Source organism: Marmota monax, unplaced genomic scaffold (genome assembly GCF_021218885.2).
Source record: "Marmota monax isolate L192 unplaced genomic scaffold, Marmota_monax_Labrador192_F-V1.1 WCK01_AAM20220418_F8-fsc00127, whole genome shotgun sequence".
Lineage (NCBI taxonomy): Eukaryota > Metazoa > Chordata > Mammalia > Rodentia > Sciuridae > Marmota > Marmota monax.
Window position 1 is genome coordinate 4,254,672 of NW_026692894.1, and position 20,981 is coordinate 4,275,652.

The 20,981-nt window shown below is 35.0% G+C and overlaps 1 protein-coding gene across 4 annotated transcripts in view; it reads right to left on the reverse strand.

The window, feature by feature from the left end:
- Zfand3 (zinc finger AN1-type containing 3) overlaps positions 1–20,981 on the reverse strand; it is a 316,019-nt gene that overhangs the window by 208,203 nt on the left and 86,835 nt on the right. For all 4 annotated transcript variants that reach the window (XM_058581420.1, XM_046450641.2, XM_058581419.1 and 1 more), the window contains one exon: positions 16,202–16,242. In XM_058581420.1, coding sequence (XP_058437403.1) covers positions 16,202–16,242 — 41 coding nt within the window. The remainder of the gene's footprint in view (positions 1–16,201; positions 16,243–20,981) is intronic.

Sequence of the window (20,981 nt, forward strand, 5' to 3'; positions counted from 1 at the left end):
TTACAAAAAACACAATGAAACAAACTGCATCGAAATGTACAAATTAACAGTTCAGGAGTATGGAACTGGATGGTGGAATTAGATTGTAATTTGGAACAAAATCCACAGGGAGTCTGGGGAACAAATCACTAGTGTCTCTATAAACTATACAAGGTTTCTAAATGAGCAAATACCCGATGCAGAGGACAGGCTTTTCCATAACTCAACCAAATTGCTAAATAAGGGTACAAGAGTTTTTTTCAACACTATTATGCACATATGTATGCGAGAATGGAAATACCAACAAGAAGGTTTAACAAATGAAATCCACAGGTTGTACTATCTAAATATGAAAACTCATCTTTGCCTTCCCACTGAAAATACACAGACCTACAATTAAATCATACTTCTAAATTCTTTTTTTTTAATCTTCTGAGAAGTTAAACACAGAAAACTAAATAAGAAATGGTTCTTCATAAGCAGTGCAGAGAGCAAGGTTAATGAGCTAAAAGTTATATGAACAACAAGAAAGATGTTAACAAATTAAAATTTCACCACCAAAAGAGAAAATGTGTTAGACAAAAACACTGCCATCACACATGCATACCTTCTAGCACTGTTTCTCCCTTGATTTTCCCATGAGGTCTAGAGACAAACTGTATCTGAACCAAAAGAAAAAAGCTCAGGAAAAGTCTGTACTCCTAATCTACATACAAATGCAAAAAAAAAAAAAAAAAACGATATTACTGAATCTTCATATTACAATCCCATGTAAATCTACATCTGAGTTTTTACAATATATTCCCTCTAAATCTACTATCTTCATTCCCGGTAACATCAGAGAGTAGAGAAGATTAGCACTGGAGACTAAACATCTAAAGTCAATCTCAGTTCTTCACCTTAAAATTCATTTAATTTTGGAATGTGACAATCCATTTCAGCTGCAGTTTGCTTATATGTAAAATGAAGATTTAAAATCATTAGCATTCTGTGGATCAAATGAGATGATACTGTATAAAAGGACATCATAAGATAAATAGCCTATGGCAATCTTAGTTACTATTGCAATTATTTCATTTCAGAATTTCATTGCCTATTGAAAGACAAAAATGTAATTGTCCATACCCTTCCTTCACCTTTTTCACATATAATAATTCATTTTTTTTAATACCAAGGATTGAACTCAAGAGCGCTTAAGCACTGAGCCACATTCCCAGCTCTTCGTCACTTTTAACTTTGAGACAGGATCTTGCTAAGTTGCTGAGGCTGGCTTTGAACTTGCAATCCTTCAACCTAAGCCTCCCAAGTCACTAAGATTACAGTAGTGTATCATCATATCAGGCTTCACATATAATAATTTTTGTTCTAAGTATCAACCTTGATACTTTTTGATTATGTACCATTTTTCATTTTCCCGAAACCACAAGTCTTATTTTTTTCAAATCTGAACTCTTAAGGTTGTTTTTGGTTTTCCTCCCATACTGGATTGAACCTGGGGCTCAAGTATGTGAGGCAAGTCAACTACTGAACTACATCCAGCCTGACCCCCTCCCCACTTATTTATTTGTACTCTATTTCATTTTGAGACAATGTCTAAGCTATCCAAGAGTACTTCAAGCTTATAATATTTGCTTCCACCTTACAAATAGCTGGGATTTCATTGTGTGTACCACCACTGCAGACTTAAGGTATTTTTTCTCCTCTGAATCTAAAATTTACTCTAAAAGAAAACTAAGATATTTAAAATAAACTTTTGACAATAGTTAAGATTTTTAATATATAATTAGATCTACTAAACACTGTACAAAATTAACTAGGCATGAGACTTTTAAATGATATAAAATATTGTACAGGTAAAGATCATTTTATTCAGATCAGAGCCTGAAAATAATATTTTATCTTTTATTCATCATTCCTTTTATGGATAAAAATTTAAATTGAAGGGGGTTATAATCAGGTAAAGTGTCCAAAATGTTCACACACAAAGGAAACAACAAGAACAAGAATTACTCTAAAGGAGGACTCAAGGTGGCAGGCTAAAGGAAGCCTGCATTCCTAGTTGCTTCATGGCTCAGGATTCAAGCAGCAGGAGTGCGGCTTCTCTGCAAGGCAGGTTAAAGAGAGATTTCACTAAAACTCAATACTCAAGGTATCTTAAAGACTCAGAAATTTGGGTTCATTCAACAAAGAAAGACTACATTGGAGCCAATTCAGGAGCCGCAGCAGCGCTGGTTCAACATAGGCGGAGGGGGAACACAGAGAGAAACGCAATGGACAGATTTAGTACAGAAAACCTGAGGTCAGAAAAGCAGCTTGCCCTTAGCTGATCCAGAGACTGCACTGTGCAAGGTGCTCAAAAATTTTCCCAGGTTTCCCAACTGGCCATGAAGAGCTGAGGTAGGAGCCACCTTGAGATGGCCACACTACAGCTGCAGCTTAGAGTTGAAGGTTTGAACAAACATGGTTACAATGTCCTGGGTCAAGCACCTTCCACATACTGTAGGGTGTACCTAGCGGAACAGGAGTAAAACATGCACAAAGAATATTTTACCCAAGGAGATTCAAGTCAGAAAAGCAAAAGGGAAGCCCAACTCACTTCCCCCTTGAGTTTATCAGCTGACTTGACCAGATGAAGCAGGTCGAGAATCTGAAGATGAGGTTGTGAATACACTCAGGGACTAAGCTTGGGACGGTGGAAAGACTGTGTTTATGGGCATCAGAAGGATTGTCTCCCCTGCTCTATGAGTAGAATCCTTCCAAGGCTCCAGAGATCTAAAGCTTTCAAAGGCTCCCAGCAAAGATCAGCAACTGCCAAGACCTAGGATGTGTTGATCTAATCTCTCCAGAGCAGAAACCACCTAGTAAAGACCCAAGGCCTGATCAGATCTAAGCCCCACCTGCTGGAATTCCACTCAAAAACTCTGCAGCATCCCCATCCTGGGAGTACATCAGTCTGATCTGTGAAGACAAAACTCCAAATGACAATACTTCACATCCCACTCTATCTCATACTGTAGAGAAGAAAAGCTGAGAATTACCTGAATCAGGTTCAGACTTAGGCCACTCCAAATAGCAACATGAATGAGATGGACATCCAGAGACAGTATCATTCAGAAATCCAAAGTAGACCAGATTAAAAAAAGAACCTTCCCACAACACATTATAATTAAAATGCCTAACGTACAGAAGAGAAACCACCAGGTCACATTAGAGGCAAGCTGATCAGAATCACTTCTGATATCTCAGCACAAACTCTACAAGCCAGAAGGGCTTGGAATGATGTGTTCCAAGTCCTAGGAAAAAAAATTACCGTCAACCAAGAATGCTATATTAAGCAAAGCTATCAAATTCAAAATTAAAAATGAAATAAAAACCTTCCCAAATAAGCAGAAAGTATTCCTGGGTACTAAACTGGCACCTCAAAACTTAAATATTGCACGCAGAAGAAAATGGGGGGTGGGGGGCTCAGAGCACACAAAAAGAACAAATCTCATTTGAAAAGTAGTTAAGCAAATGAGAAACATGACCAAATTTAACATGAGAAATAAATCAAAATGGCAAGAATAAACATCTCTATAATAACATTGAATGCAAATGGCTTCGACTCTCCAATTAAAAGACACAGGCTGGCAGAATGGTTTAAAAACCAAAATCCAATTATATGTTGTTTGTAAGAGACACACCTTGCAGTCACAGACAGGCTTAAAGGGAATGGATAGAAATTGATATACCATGAGAAAGGAGCCAGAAATTAAGCAGGAGTAGCTACTCTTATATCTGACAAGCAGGTTTTATACCAAAATTAATCATAAGAGACAAACAAGATCACTTCATATTGGAAAAGGGAACAATCTAACAAGAAGACATAATAGTAATAAATATTTATGCTCCAAATGTGGGTGTACCTAATTACATAAAAGAGATACTATTCAAAATTAAGCCTCACACAGGCCCCAGTACAATAATACTGGACAATTTCAACAGACCTCTCTCACCATTAGGTCATCCAGACATAAACTCACTAAAGACTCTTCGGACCTGAAAAATATTATAAATCAAATGGACCTATCAGACATCTATATAATACTTCATTCAACAACACCTGAATACACTTTCTTCTCAGTGATTCATGGAACCTTCTCCAAAACAGACCATATTTTAGGCTGCAATGCAACGCTTAGCAAATACAAAACAACTGATATAATTCCTTGCATCTTATCAGATCACAGTGGAATGAAATTAGAAATTAACATGAATAAACCCTACAGAACCTATATAAATAAATGGAGATTCAATAATATTCCTTTGAGTGATGAATGTGTGATAAAATAAATCAAAAGAGAAATTTAAAAATAATATTAAGACTCAAATGAGAATAATGATATAATATACCAGAACCTCTGGGACAGATTGAAGGCAGTTCTAAGAGGAAGTTTATAGGTATGAGTGCCTACATAAGAAAATCCAAAAAAAATTCCAAATAAACAAGCTAAAGGCCCTTGAAAAAGAAGAACACATCAATTCCAAAACCTCCAGAAGGAAGGGAATAATTAAGATTACAGCTGAAATCAATGAACTTCAGAATAAAAAACAATTCAAGGCTTGATGAAACACAGTTGGTTCTTTAAAAAGATAAATAAGATTGATAAGCCCATAGCCAAACTAACCAAAAGGGAGAAAATCACAAATTAATGAAATTAGAGATGAAAAAGGAGAAATAACAGACATTTCAGAAATCCAGCAGATTAGTAGAGAGTATTTTGAAAATGTATGCTCCAATAAAATGGAAAACCAAGAAGAACACATTTCTAGACAAACATCATCTGCCAAAATTGAATCAAGAGGCACAGAAAATCTAAACGAACCAATAACTTGTAATGATAGAGAAACAATAATAAAAAGCTTTCCAAAAAAGGAAAATACAGGACCAGATGGATGCTCAGCTGAATCTGACCAAGCCTTTAAAGAAGAACTAATGCCAATAATTATTCAAATTATTCCCTGAAATACGGAGGGAACGCTTCCAAATTCATTTATAAAGCCAGTATCACACTCATACCAAAACCAGATAAGGACACATCAAGAAAACTATTGACCAATATCCCTGATGAACTCAAATAAACGTATACTTAAGGAAATATTAGCAAATTGTGTTCAACAACATATTAAGAAGGCTGTACACCACACTGAAGTTGGTTTTATTCCAGAGAGGCAGAAATGGCTTAATATACACAAATCAATAAATGTAATTCATCACTTTCACAGAATTAAGGACAAAAATCACTTAGTAATCTCAATAGATGCAAATAAGGTCTTTGACAAAATTCAGCACCCATTCAAAATAAAAACACTGGAAAAAATAGGTATTAAAAGGAACCTACCTCAACATCATAAAGACTATATATGAAAAAACCAAAGCCAACCTCACAGTAAATGGGGGAAAAAACAAAAAGCCATTTCCTTTTAAATCTGGGACAAGACAAGGATGTCCATGTGCCCCACTCCTATTTAATACAGTGCTAGAAATTCTAGCAGAGCAATTGACAAGAGAAGGAAATAAAAGGGACAAAAATAGGAAAGAAAGAAGTCAGATTATCACTGTTTGAAGATCATATAATTCTATACCTAGAAGATTCCAAAACAAAAACCTCCCCCAAAACACTGCTAAAGATAATAAACAAATGTGGCAAAGTAGCAGGTTATAAAACCAACATTTTAAAAAAATAGTTTTTATATACTAACAACGTGTCTGCTGAGAAAGAAATCAGAAAACAATTCCATTCACAATAGGCTCAAAGAAAATCTAGGAATAAATCTAAGCAAGAACATGAAAGAACTCTACAATGAAAACAATAGAACATTGAAGAAAGAAATTGAGGAAGACCTCAGAAGATGCAAAGACCTTCCAATTTCATGGAAAGCAGAATCAATACTATTAAAATGATCATGCTACAAAAAAGCAATATACAGATTCAATGTAATTCCCATCAAAATACCAATGACACTCTTCAAAGAACTTTAGAAAAAACAGTCCTAAAATTAATTTGGAAGAATAAAAGACCCAAAATAGCCAATGCAATTCTAAGCCAAAAAAGCAATGCTGAAGGCATCACGATACCTGACTTCAAATTATATTACAGAGCTGTAGTAACAGAAACTGCATGATACTGATATAAAAACAGACACACAGACCAATGTTACAGAACAGAAGAAACAGAGACAAACCCACACAGATGGTGTCACCTGATCCTTGAAAAAGGAGCCAAAAACATACATGAGGGAAAATCCAAACCTTTTTAATAAATGGTGCTAGGAAAACTGGTTATCCACACGTACAAGAATGAAACTACACTCTTATCTCTCAATTTGTGCAACAATCAATTCAAAATGGATCAAAAGCCTGACCCAGGAATTAGAACAGAAACTATGCAACACCTAGCATAGGTGTTGACTCTTGGGTAGGGTTGTTGTGCAGGCAACAACTTTCTCAAGAGGATTCCTAGTGCTCAGGAAATAATGCCAAGAGTTAATAAATGGGATGCTATCAAATTTAAAAGTTTCTGCACAGCAAAGGAAAAAATTAGGAATGTGAGGAAAGAACCTATAGAATGGGAGAAAATCTTTGCTACTACTCTTCTGACAAAGGGTTAATATCGAGAATTTGTAAAAAAAAAAAAAAAATCAATTAACCCAATTAATAAATGGGAAAAGAATTATACAGACACTTATCTGAAGAAGAAATACAAATGCCAACAAATATATGAAAAAGTGTACAACATCATTGGCAATTAGGGAAATACAAATCAAAACTATGATGAGATTTCATCTCACACCATTAAAATTGGCAGTCATCCAAGAATACAAACAATAATAAATGCTGGAGAGGATGTGGAGAAAAAGGAACACTTTTACACTGATAGTAGGATTATAAACTAGTACAACCACTATGGAAATTAGTATGGAGGCTCCTCAAAAGACTAGGCATGCAACTACCACATGACCCAGTATACCTCTTCTCAGTATTTATCCTAAAGAATTGAAATCATCTTTACTATAGTGATACATGCATACCCATGTTTATAACAGTACTATTCACAATAGCCAAATTATAGTACCAGAGTAGGTGTCCATCAATGGATGAATGGATAAAGAAAATGCATTTTAAATATATAAAAATATATATGTATATGTGTATATATATATGTACATATTACAATGCAGTTTTATTCAGTCATAAAGAAAAATGAAATTATGGTATATGCAGGAAAATGAATGGAACTGGAGACCATCAAATTACACAAAATCTGAGTCTTAACTCAGAAGATTAAGGGTCATATGTTTTCTCTCATGTGCAAAAGACAGAAAGGAAAACAAAGGTGGGAGTAGATCTCCTAAAAATCAAAGGGAGATCAGTAGAGGAAAGGGACCAGAAGGTAAAAGGTGGGAAGGGAGAGGGGAAATGCTGGGAAGTGATTCTGGTCAAATTATGATGTTATATTGTGTGCATGTATGAATATGTAACAACAAATTTAATCAATATGTACAACCATGATACACCAAAATACCAATATGCAGGGGGGAAAGGAATTACTCTAAGTCTCTATTTTAGGTAGAACCACAGCCACAGAAACATACACACAAAAAAATCTAACAGTGCTTTCCTAAGTCTATCATCCATTTGTCCATATTCCTGTCAAGCCTAATTCTGATGTAGTATTAGTCTACTGAGAATACAAAACACAAAAAGTATTAGCATTTAATTATTATATTGCTTTTCACATCACAGAGGATTTTCTAATTACATAAAAGAAGACCAACCATACCCAACTCAAACTGTTCACACAATTAAATCTCCAACTTCTCTGATAAAACTGAAGCACGCTTCTTACATATTTCTTTCTTTCAAAAAAATAGCTACATATTTGAGCAATAGATTGAATGGTGCACTCCATCTCCAAACTATGTCTACCCAGAATCTGTGAACGTGATTTTATTTGGAAAAGAATTTTTGCAGATGTAATTAAGGATTTCTAGATGAGATAATCCAGGATAAGGATAAGCCCAAACTTCAATGACAACTGTCCTCAGAAGAGACCAGAGATGAACAGAGAGACAGACACAGGGAAGGTTGCTAGGTGATAATGAAGGCAATGACTAGAATGATAAATATATAAGCCAAGGAATGCCAAGGACTACTGGCAAAACACGGAACAGATTCTCTCTCAGATGTTCTAGGAAACCAACCCTGCTGACTGACTGATTTCAGACTTCTGACCTTCAAAACTGAGAGAATAAACTTCTGTTGATTCAAGTCACCAAGTATGTGGCAATTTGTTATGGCAACACTAGAAAACTAAGAAAGATCATGTACACTATAAAAATCAATAAATACTTTAAAAACTAGAAAAATAAATATAAGCAGACATTCAAATATTTATAAGTAGACACTCTAACACTGTAATATGCCCCCATTGGTTAATTAATCCTGTGTATCACTATGGCGAACAGAGCTATAGATCATCATATGGGCAGAAATTAAGCCAACTGACAGAACAAACTGTCATCAAAGACTCAGTAACTATTGGCACGTGTGAGGTCCTGGGTTTGAGTCAAAGTACAGAAAAAAAAGAAAAAAGAAGGAATAAAACTAAGTAAGTAAACCATATGTGCTGGCACATACCTGTCATCCTGAGGTGGCAGGAAAATTGCAAATTCCAGGCCAGTCTTTGCAACTGAGAGACCATCCTTCTCAAATTAACAAATAAAAAGGACTGGGGATGTACCCTCAGTGGAAAAGTACCCCTGGATTCAATCTCCAATACCAAAATACAAAACAAAATAGTAACTACTAAACTTCTTCTACTTTTCCTATAATATTCTGACACCTGGTCACAATTTTTCTACTTAGGCCTAAAAGCATTTTGTCTGCCATTAGAAATTCTACAATTATTTCTGACATAATTTCTATAACATCATAATCTTCAACATGGTGCTTCATTTATTTTGACTAGCACAATAATTAGCCATATAATTTAAGAATGCTTTTTAGTAAAATAGCAGAAAGGGCTACTGAAGTCCCTCACTGCTAATCATTTAGAAACTTCCTGATCCACTCTTGTCTTCATTTGAGAGCAGAGAAGCTACCTGACAAACAACAGGGTTTCTAATACAGAAAGCAATCTTAAAAATATACAAGTAACTGTTTAAAAAACAGAAAATGAAGGCTCACAACTGTGGTATGAAAACAACTTAAATGCCCATCCACAGGGAACTAGATTAAAATTTTCGAGTACATTATAATGAAGTTACTTGGTGAGGCCCTAAGCAACTTAGAGAGAACCTGTCTTAAATAAAATATAAAAAGGTCTAGGGATGTGGCTCGTGGTTAAGTACCCCTGGGTTCAATCCCTGATACCAAAATATCAAATAACAAACAAACAAACAAATAAATAAGAAGAGCTGCAATTGCCATTCTTTTGGGAAAGAGTGTTTTGAAAAATCAGAAAAGTCTGACAAGTCTATAGATTCCATAATCCTGCCAAAATCTCACTCACTGGAGTAGGTAATTTGTTTTTTAGTAATATTACTGATGGGTGCAGGGTTCTTGCGATTTCCAAAGAAAGCATACATAACAACAGGAGCTTAACATTTTTTCAAACTGTTTCTCTTACTGTAGATGCTCTAAATTCAGCTGTAACCTACAACTCTTCCCTTTCAGAAGTGATGGTATCAGAGCACTTCTACTCCAGTCTTATAACAGGGAATGGAAGCAGAAAAGAGATTAGTGTATAACTCCAAGCATTAAGAGTTGCATATTCATGAGGAAGTTTTAATTTAGATGCTATGAAACAGGAATCTGTTACCATCTTCTGAAAATTACTATGAAACTCAAGCCAATTAGAAGAAAATGTTTGCATTTTGGTTTACTTACATTTCACCCTATGCCCAGCACTGCTTTATCACTTTATACCTTGGATGTCAACATTTGATTTCCTATGCACCAAGCTACCATTAACTTTATTTTGATTATTCCAGAAAGAAACTAACCATTTCAAGAATACGTCAAACTTAAATACTCCACCTATACTTTACCTTTTAAAATTTTACAATCTGTACAATAACATTGATAATCCTTAAGCCTAAAAATAGAGACAAAACTAAAATATACATCTCCTTAATTATTCCTATCCTGAGACTATCAAAATTAAGTTTTTCCTGTAGTATCTTCCAACTTTACATCATTGTAGTACATGCACATGCATGCATGCTTACTCTCTATATATAACATACACACACACACACACACACACTATATGTAGTCTAATAAAAAACGTGGTGCTAGACATGCGCGGTGTCACACACACCTATAATCTCAGCTATTCGATTCAGGAGGCTGAGGCTAGGAAGATCACAAGATTAAGGTTAGTCTCAGAGACAGCAAAACCCTGTCTCAAAATAAAAAATCAAAGGTGCTGGGGTGTAGTCAGTGGTAGAGCACTCAAGTTCAATCCCCAGTACTGAAGGAAAAACAGAAACAAAAAAAAAATACATGATGCTATACATACTGCTTTGCCATCTTCTTAATCAGCATTTAATTCACATCCCTATGTTATTTTTTAAGGGGGGGGGGTCTCTAAACTAATGATATGTTAAGAGCATAAATTATGGAACCCTCTTTGCAATAGTCTCTTTTAGAGAGAAAATTTGAGAGCAACAAACAAACTTGGTAATTTCTAGACTGTATACAAAGTATGTAGCAATAGGAAAAATGAACCCCCACTTTTTATACCACTTTTGTCATCCCTTAAGCCTTCCCCAAAAGTCCAATTTTAATTTAAAACAGTAATTATGTGACAATATTAAAAAATAATAAGTGAAAATGAAAATAACTACACAGAACTTATAGTTCTGCCCCAGTTAGCAAAGGCTAGTAGACAAAATAAGTGAATTCTAGCAACAGTTTCTCCAAAGTTAAATATCAGAATCTTGCGTCTAAGACTGATCATTTTAATAAGTACCTGAGAAAAGATTTCTAAAAAAAATAAGTATCCAACTGATTCTAGAGTCATACTAGAATACGCTTTCTTATGACATGTAGTGTTTTTTTTTACTGTAGAATGTTTTATAAGTAATGAGACACAAAGATTATTTATCTTCCCACTGAAAAAAATATACATATGAAGTTATACTAAAACTAATTTTCAGAAAATTATACTTCACTATTAGCTTACAACTTAAGAGATGTTTTATCTGTATTTTTAATGGATACATAGGATTTTTAGTTGTAGATGGACACAATATCTTTATTTATTTGTTTATTTATTTATTTTTATGTGGTGCTGAGGATCAAACCCAGTGCCTCACACGTGTTAAGCAAGTGCTCTACCACTGAACTACAATCCCAGCCTTTATCTGCAGTTTTAATCAATCAACTAACTGATAATAGACCTCTTAGACCTTAGTTCTTCTAACCATATACTTTACAGTAAAATCAACAGTGATGTATAAAAGCATTTCTTTTTAAAGGAACCCATAAAAGAAATGGCCTGCTTTGGTTTTTTAATAAAGTACTTTTGTCTTAATCTATCAATGTTAGTATAAGCTTTTTAAATAAATTATGAAAATTGTTTAAAATTAAGCACATACAGAAGTCCAACACTTTGTACATTAATCATATACTGTCATATGATAAGCATCTGTCATAAGCGCTACTCAAAGAATCTTTCCTTCCTTGGGACATATCTTTAGGCTCACACTCCTGAAATATAAGATTATAGCTACTTTTAGTCACTATGCTCTTCTGTCCCCCATAATAAGCATCTCTAAGGATAGGTAGCCAGTAGAGAGAACACCATATTTCTGCAGGAATTACTTCAGTTAGTTCTTAAAAAGTTTCAGTCTTTCCCACTTAAAATCATCCTGTTTAATGTTTGGCCATTAATACTTTTATTCAGAAGGTCAGTCAAGCCATTCAGTGAAAACCACTGCTTTACTGATTACTGGACTTTGGGGTGGTACTAGGAGATATTTCTGCACTGGGTACTAAATATCCCTAAATGTCAAAGACTAGTTAGTACTAAAACTGACAAATTCACAAACTAAGTTTTTACCAAACTGGAAATAATGCTATGAAATTGTTGTTTCTACCTGTGGAAGAGTCAAGAGTACCCTTTAGATGACAAGCTTGAATTTCACATGTATTGCAACACAGAAGTAGGCTATCAGGAACTTTCACATAGAAATACAAATTCAAACTAGTTCTGGGTGCAGAACTGACAAAGATCACAAGAAATCAACTGGTTAACCCCTTATCTGAATTTAGAAAGGATATATTCTCTATTTTACCACAAAGAAAACAAGATCCCAAGATTTCCCATAGCCTTCCTTCTACAATTCAGTGGTTTTCCAATTTTTTGAATAATAGTAACACATACATATTTACATCACAAACCCTTACATGTGCTATTTTCATTTACATATATGTGAATTTGCTTCACAATTAAAATAATTTATTCCCTTACTCTTTGCAATGCACTGATATTTGCTATTCAACTTTTTGAGCTGCTAAGCATGAAACATTAAATTGATTTCTCTACCCATTAAGGAGTGACAATACCCAGTTTAAAAAACTGTATCAGAAGGTAGAGTTTCAACAATTAAATTGTATTCACCATAACTATAAATACCACTGTGTTGCCTTTCTACTGCATACATTTACTGATTCTTAATGTTATACACAAAACAACACAAAAATACTTAAAGAAAAAAAAGGATAGTATGACAAGTAGAATCAAGGAACAGAAAAGCCAAAACAGAACCTCAGGCTAGCTTTAATAATCAGAAAGATCTGTGGTAAGATCAACTGATAACACATTGAAGAATGTTTAAATGCTACCATTTTCAAAAATTCCATCAAATATACTATATTCATCAAATAAACTGTAAATCTGTTAAGTAAATCTTTTCTTTAGTAATAATATAAAAATAATTAACACTCTCAGCTAGGAAGAATAATATATCAACTTAAAGGTATGAGACCTTACCGAAATTGCAGGTGTTTCTGCTTTCTCCTCATACAATCATCTTAACCTTGAGAGAGATATACCCACATTTCTAAACTAATGTTGCAAAAACATTGTCATATAAGGAAGGAAAATACAGAACATGCAAAAAGGGGACAATGAGGAAGTTTGAAAAATAGCAAACAGGAATTCCTAAAGAAATTGGGAAAAAAAATAATATGGTAAAATTAACTCTTCTCTTTCCCTCCTCTCCCCATCTTTTTGTAAAAGACTAACAGTATCAGGGAAAAAAAAAAAAAAGAATACAGAGCATTTTAAATCTATTTTCCTCAAATCATAACGCTCTTCCCTAGTGTTCACCAAGAATACTGCCTTTAAAATCCTAGAGATCCTGGCATAGAAAATCTTGAAAAAGTCTAGAGTTGAGGGAACTTTAAGAAACAGGAATACTATGCATTTATGATCAAACTAACTTTAAATGATTTTATCCTTTAAATGTTAACAGGGGCCACACCAGGGTTCAAGTTAAGTACGTCAAACAATGAAAGTAAAAATAATACCCTCTCATTTCAAAGAGAGGAATTTTAGTTGAGCTGTGACCCTTTAGCAACTTTATCCTGGTTGAACTCTTCTACATGTATAAAAATGTCTAACACAGTCACATCTCATTCTAGCAATATTAAGAAAACACTATTATTTGATATAAAATTTGCAGTGGATTGTTTTTTAAGGAAGTCTAGTTCTCTGTATACTAATTTCACTTTCCTTACTCCCTTCTTCTAAACTCACACAAGCCCAGGAATCTTTTATAAAGAAAATAGAAAAATATCAAAGTGAAGATGGTCAATGGGAGACATGTGTCCATTATTTGGCAGCATATCTCATATAACAGTGATCAGCTGATCATACACTAACACCCAGATCTTAACCCACAACTTTCTATCAACAAAACTTTAGACATGTAGCTTCTTCTCATTTCACTCAACTTTATGTAAACATGATAATAAACTCATTTTTCACCATACAGACTTATTTTGAAAAGAAGTCTTGAAAAACTTGTTTAATTGGCATATTGACTAGTATTAAAAAGCCATTTTTAAAGGGATTTTCCATCTTTTAAAATATACTGCACATTTTATAATATACTTTTTTAAAAGCATTTAAGATCACAGCGGCTTTGGCCAAAGCTATCTTCTTGTTGTCTTGCCCACATCTCATTATTTTCTACAATAATGCATTCACTACACTCTTGCTATCTGTACGATAAGACAACATCCACAGATGTATTTTTAAAATTTCATCTCTTTTAAATTTCAAAAAGAACAAAAAATGATGCTTCAGCAAACAGGATATTCCCAGTCATTCCTTGTAATTGCTGTTGGGGGGAGAAGGAGTAAAGAAATAAAGAAAAAAGATGTGAGACACCTTCTTCAAAGATGCCTAGCTAGCCTTCTCCCAAAGTTAAGGTTTACTAAATTATATTAGAGATCTCTTTATGAAGATACAATCTACTATACATTTTGACTGTTACTTTCATACTTACTGTAAAGTTAAACTCTTATCAGTGAGGAAGCATTTCTTCTGACCTGTAGTGCTTTGATAAAATCCAAAACTTACCAATGTTACTTAAAAAAAAAAAAAAAAAAAAGAAAAGAAAAAAAAATATTTGACAAATTCCAAACTGAACAAATAAAATTGCTAGCTTCCCCAACCCTCCCAACTTCTTTCTACCTATCCCCTAGCTAGGCACAAAAGGTCAAAAAATTCTTATGATTATTTCTTTGCTCAAAGAACATAATCAAGAGAATATGAAAACTGTTTCTCTTTTTTGTTAAACTACTCTGAGTCCTCCTCAACTAGGCTTCAGTCTGGACCTATAAAAACTAAATAAAGATTCAAATACAAATGAATTCATCCACCCTTGCCCCTACATTAAAAGACTTTAGTAAGCACTAACATACTAACAGCCAAAAGTTGCATCCTTAGGATGACTCTAGGCCTCCCTTAACATGTCTACCCCTTTGTAAGCTCAAGGTTGCCAAAAGAATTTACTGTTTGTTCTAGTCAAAACTTGAAGACAGGTCCTTCTTAGAGCTTTAACTGAAAGGGGTTTACAACTGTGAATCCTTCCTCTGTCAGTCTGAGATACATGTTTCTCCTCCTACAAAACTGAAGTGTCTTTCTCAATGGCCTGAAAGCTACTATTTTAAAAAGGATAAGGTTTCTTTATCTCCCAGTCTCTACAGGAAAACAATATCTTAACTTTGATATCTACCTAACAGCTAATAGACACAAATGGCATGACCAGCATATTTTACCAACTCTTTGCAATTTTTTCACTTCTCTGAGTCTACCAACGCTCAATTCATCTCCTCCCTACTCTCATTCTCCCTTTAGAAGGCCTATCACTTCTGTGCAAATTGAAATTCAGTTCAGTTCATGTTAGATTCTTCTCTATTACAACAGTGTGTCGCTGATTAAAATCTATCTTTACCATTTTAGTGTCTAATTTTGCTTACCTTTGACAAAATGAATAAAGAAGGAAAGTTAAAAATAATTAGTAAAAATTTGACTATTTTATCTAAAATCACTAGATAAAAAGTTCTTTAAAAAAAAAAACACTAGAAGAGGATCATAATTCAAGGAATCAATCAATCAGTTTTGGGGGGCTAGAAAAGGTCCCCAGCAAAAATCAAGCTCCAGTCTCTCATTCTACAAATGATGAAACTAAGGTCCAATAAGATTGACTTACCAAAGGTGATTTCAATGAGGGATTTGATTTTAGAAGGGGCTAACTCAGCATGATTCTCTGACTCCAACTCGAAAATATTCTTCCTCTTGTATTCTCATTGATAAAGCAACATTCACCATTAATCATTCAAATCAAGATCAGAGATGAATATATATTATCTGCCTAAAACACACACATTTTTATAATTCCACTGTACACCAACAATAAACACAGGAAAGTTTGGTTCAGGTAACATGAAATTCCATTTCACTCAGGAAAGACTATTTCAACAGTCCTAGGCAAATATATGAACCGCCTTGATGAGGAAAAACCGCTTTTATACACAAGTTTAGAAAACAAACTCCCATGCATAAATACGAAGAGCGCCAAATGATTTAGATAGTCTTAAAAATATTTGCCAAAAGAAGAAAAATAAAAATAAATTTTAAAAACCCTTTTCTGCACTTACCAGCAAAGCATTTGGAACAGAGATTCATAGTCTTGCTGGACCTGGGGCAAAAAAAAAAAAAAAAAAGGAAAAGAAAGAAAGAAGAGCTAAAAATTCTGTATCAATCTAATTAAAACATAAGATGTTTGAAATGTAGGCAAAGAATTTCCTGAATTTCCTGGCCAGACAGGAAACTAATAAATGAGTAACAAGTTCCTGACTAGCCACCCCTCCCCGCAAAAAAACCAAACAAACAAAACAACAAAAAGTAAATATACCATATGGTTTTCGTTTTTTACCTGTGAGTTAACCAATGCTTTACTTCATTTGCTGTAACTAACAGCTCGGGCAGCAATAACTTTGGAAATAATATAATATGCCCAAAAGATAGCACAGGATTCAATGTGTCCCACCTACCCTCTATTCATACTCATTTGATTTCTGTAACATTATTAGAACTTTTTTTATTTTGGGTGGGGGTGCTGGGGGTTGAACCCATAGGCACCTTATCATTGAGGTATACCCACAGCCTTTTTAATTTTTTTTTTCCAGACAAACTCTAAGTTGCTTAGGACCTCACTAAAGGCATGTACCACTGCACCTGGTATATTACTTGAACTTTTATCTCTTTTTTCTCTCATTCAATTTCAGTTTCTAGTCACATTACAACCCTGTAGTTTAAAACTCTTCTTTAGATGTTCTCAAATTATTTTTCATGCCCTTTCATCTTTTAACATTAACTACAATTCATTGACTACCACCTTGAATGGGCATTTAACATACATTATATTATTAATCTTCCCAAGAGATGAGTATTACCATATTGCGTTTCTTCTAAAACACATTTTTTGTTTTGTTTTGGCACTAGAGATTTAACCTAGAATCACTAGCACTAATCTACTTCCCCAGCCCTTTTTATTTTTTTTTTAATAGGGTCTTACTAAGTTACTGAGGCTGGCCTCAAACTTGTTATTCTCCTGTCTTGGTCTCCCAAGAGGCTGGATTACAGGCATGTGCCACCACAGCTGGCTCTAAAAAAATTTTTTTTAATCACATTACCATTTCTGTAACTAGAAAATACTTTACAGTTGGCTACATTATGAATAATTTAACAAGGGAATGTTACCCCCATCTCCTCCAAGGTGTTATATTAAGCTGAAGAGTCTTAGAAATCAAGAACATACAACCTGAGAGGTTACCATCTTGTCCGACATAATATAGCTGGATAATTGCAGAGGGATATCTGGCCTGGAGTTTGAGCTACCTCCAAAGGCCATCCAGTCTATTCACAACACACCTGACACCACACAGCAGACCAGGGACTACAAGCCAGGTTGTCAATAAGGACTCATCTGTTGAGTTCATCTCCCTGCTATTTCCTTTCTTGATACTTTACCAAGTGGACCCATTCTTACAGCTCCTTCTTCTAAACACATCTTTAAAAAAAAAAAAAAAAAAAAGGATCTTACTGAGCTGATTAGAGCCTCTGTTAAGTTGCTAAGTCTAGCCTTGAACTCGTGACCCTCCTGCCTGAGCCTCCCAAATTGTCAGCATTACAGGTGTTGTACCACCACAGCTGGCCCAAAAACCTCTTAGAACCCTCCATGGTGAACAAGCTGACCTATTTGCAGGTTCACTCCTCAGCAACTCCACTCCCAATAACTGAGCCTTCAAGGAGAGTTGTACCTCCTTGCTATTTCCTTTCTTGATACTTTACCAAGTGGACCCATTCTTACAGAAGAGTCAACCTTCTTACAGAAAGTCAACTTTCTTCTTGCCTATGTACTAAATTTTATAATTATAGAAAGTCTCCTTCAGGAAGTATTTCCTGATGACTATAATTGTTTTCCAACATAATGAAATCCAAAATCTAACCGTCACTGTCACAGAGTGGCAAGATGGGGTGGGTGGGGGAAATCTATTTCTCTTTCTCAGAGGAAATGCTATGTCAAAAAGTGATTTTTTTTTAGAATTCTGTTTAATATATATGAAGGGCAATGAAGAAAATCAAGTATCAATAAATGGATAAAAATGAATAAACAGATAAAGAGATGTGTTAATGGTAGCAAGTAACATTTGTTAGATGATTACTATATGGTAGGCATACTACCAGATGCCTTCAACTGTTTTACCAAGGAGGAAACAGAAGTTCCTAGAGAGTATATAAATTACAAAGATTACAGAAACAGTAAATGAACAAATCTGGTCTAATTCCAAGCCCATAAGCTTCTTTTCACCATGCAAAACACAGGCCTCTGCCCCAATATAGAAGCTGGTAGACACACAAATCCCAAACTAATAGGTTTTGAGAATGGTCCCACAGTTAAAAGATTTGACCTAATCAAGTTAGCTCCCTGAGATAGGAAAACCTCTCATCTGGCAGAAGCACAACCCCCATCCTCCCTTACTTACTTACACACACACACCTACACTCACAATCATTTCAGTTCCAACACAAGGAAGAACTAGGGTTGAAGGAATTCCTTTGTTAACTAGAACTCCCCCTCAGAGAAGCATGATATATTATATATATATATATATTAAACATATGATATTTTACTATCTCTAGTCCATGCAGCGTCCCAAAGAGCCAGAGGTAATTGGTACAACACCTTTGCTGCTCCCTACTGTGCAGCAGGAATCATGGAAAGCCTGCAAAAAACAACTGAGGGTAGCTCAGATCCAAGTGTGCCAGTTTTAACCTGGTTTCAATCCCTGGTAACAAAAAAATAAAAAATTTAAAAATTGTGTTTCACAAAGCTATTAAGAAAAAAAAAATAGCAAAATAGCATTTTTTTACTATCCTTGACCTCTTTTCAGATAATGTATTTAAAATACCCACTACTTATATAAATGACATTCGTTTCATATTCTGAACAGGAAACTTTCAGTAACATACTGATCAACTGGGTTATAAAAGAACTAATATAGCAGATGTTATTAATCAAAATATGCTTTAAATCTGAAATAAACCAGATTTTGGCTATAAAAATAATGGTCATTGCTGAACAATGCCAATTTGGATCACAGGGATCAACAACAATGAAACCAAAATAACTGGCAGAAACTTCTGAAAACTTTGCTCCTTTCTCATGTTGTACATGTGAAACCTGAAGCTAACCTCAGGCATCCAACTACTGATTACCTACATAAAAGTAGTATGAACAATCTGCATAGTCGTGGGACAGAAAACAGTGCTTTCTATATGAAAGCAAGCATGAAAGAGAGATGTGATTCTTCTTTGTTCCCACCACTGCAATGAAACTACTCTTGAGATCTCCAATAGCTTCTATGTTCTAACACCAATGTGTAACAGGTTGAATAATGACTACATAAAGACATCAAATCCTAATTCCCCGAAATTTGTCATCCCTAGAAGTTACCTTATCTAGAACAAAGGTCTTTATAGATGAATTAAGAATTTTGAATGAGGAGATTGCCCTGGATTATCCATGTGAGCTCTAAATGACATCATTATGTGTTCTTACAAAAGTGGCAAGAATGTTCTTGTGAGTTGAGAGATATGCACAGGAGAGGTGATGTTAAGATAGATGGAAACAGACTGAGATGGAAACAGACTGAAATGATAAAAATCACAAATTCAGGAATACTGGGGATAGCTAGCAGAGGCAAGGAATGGATTTTCCCTTAGAGTCCCAAAGACAGCCCTAACAGATTTTGTAGCCTGCAGAACTTTGAGAATAAATTTATTTTGTTTTATGCCACTAAATTTGCAATGATTTGTTATAGCAGCCTCAGAAAATTAATACACAGAGTTCTCTGATCTCATCTTATTTTTTCTCGGCAGCACTTCACAAACCTTATTCTTCTTTCTAAAACACGCTCTTCTTATTTTTATTTTAAAGTTGTTGTTATGGTTTGGATATGAGGTGTTCCCCCCAGAAGCTCATGTGTGAAACAATGCAAGAAGGTTCAGAAAAGAAATGACTGGGTTACAAGAGCCTTAACCCAATCAGTGAATTAATCTCCTGATAGGGATTAACTGAGTGGTAACTGAAGACAGATGGGGTGTGGCTGGAGTAGGTAAGGCACTGGGGGGCAAGGCTTTGGGGTGTATATTTGTATCTGGCAAGTGGAGATCTTTCTCTCTGCTTCCTGATCATCATGTGAGATGCTGCCATACTCTCATGCCAAAATGTTTTGCCATGAGGTACTGCTTCACCTTAAACCCCCAAAAATGGAACCATCTGTCTGTGGATTGAGACCTCTGAAACCAAGAGCCTCCAAATAAACTTTTCCTCCTCTATAGTTGTTCTGGTTGGGTCTTCTTCATCACAATGGCCAAAAAACTGACTAAAATAGTTGCAGATAAACACAATACCTTTATTTATTCATCTTTCTTTGTGGTGCTGAGGATCAAACCCAGGGCCTCACAGGTGCTAGGCAAGTACCCTTCCACTGAGCCACAACCCCAGCCCCAAACACACTCTTCTTTTATCTTCTTGTCACTTGGGTCCTAAATCAAATTTACCCTCCCTGCTACCTAATTTTCTTCCCACCTCGCTGTCCCCTTTCAGCCTCCCTTACTGGTTCCTCCCCCACTGCCAAGACATTTATCTGGGAGTCCCATGATTCATTCCTCATAAGCTCTACTTCTCATCTGGTGATCTCATGCAATCCCATGGCATTATATACTGTATCTTTAGACTAAAAATTTACATATGTTTACCTTCGATCCCAAACTTCTTCACCTTGCTGCAAACTCACATATGTGCCTATTTGACATGCCAACATGCAACATGAGGGCAAACACAGAATTTCAAATTAGAATTCTCAAACT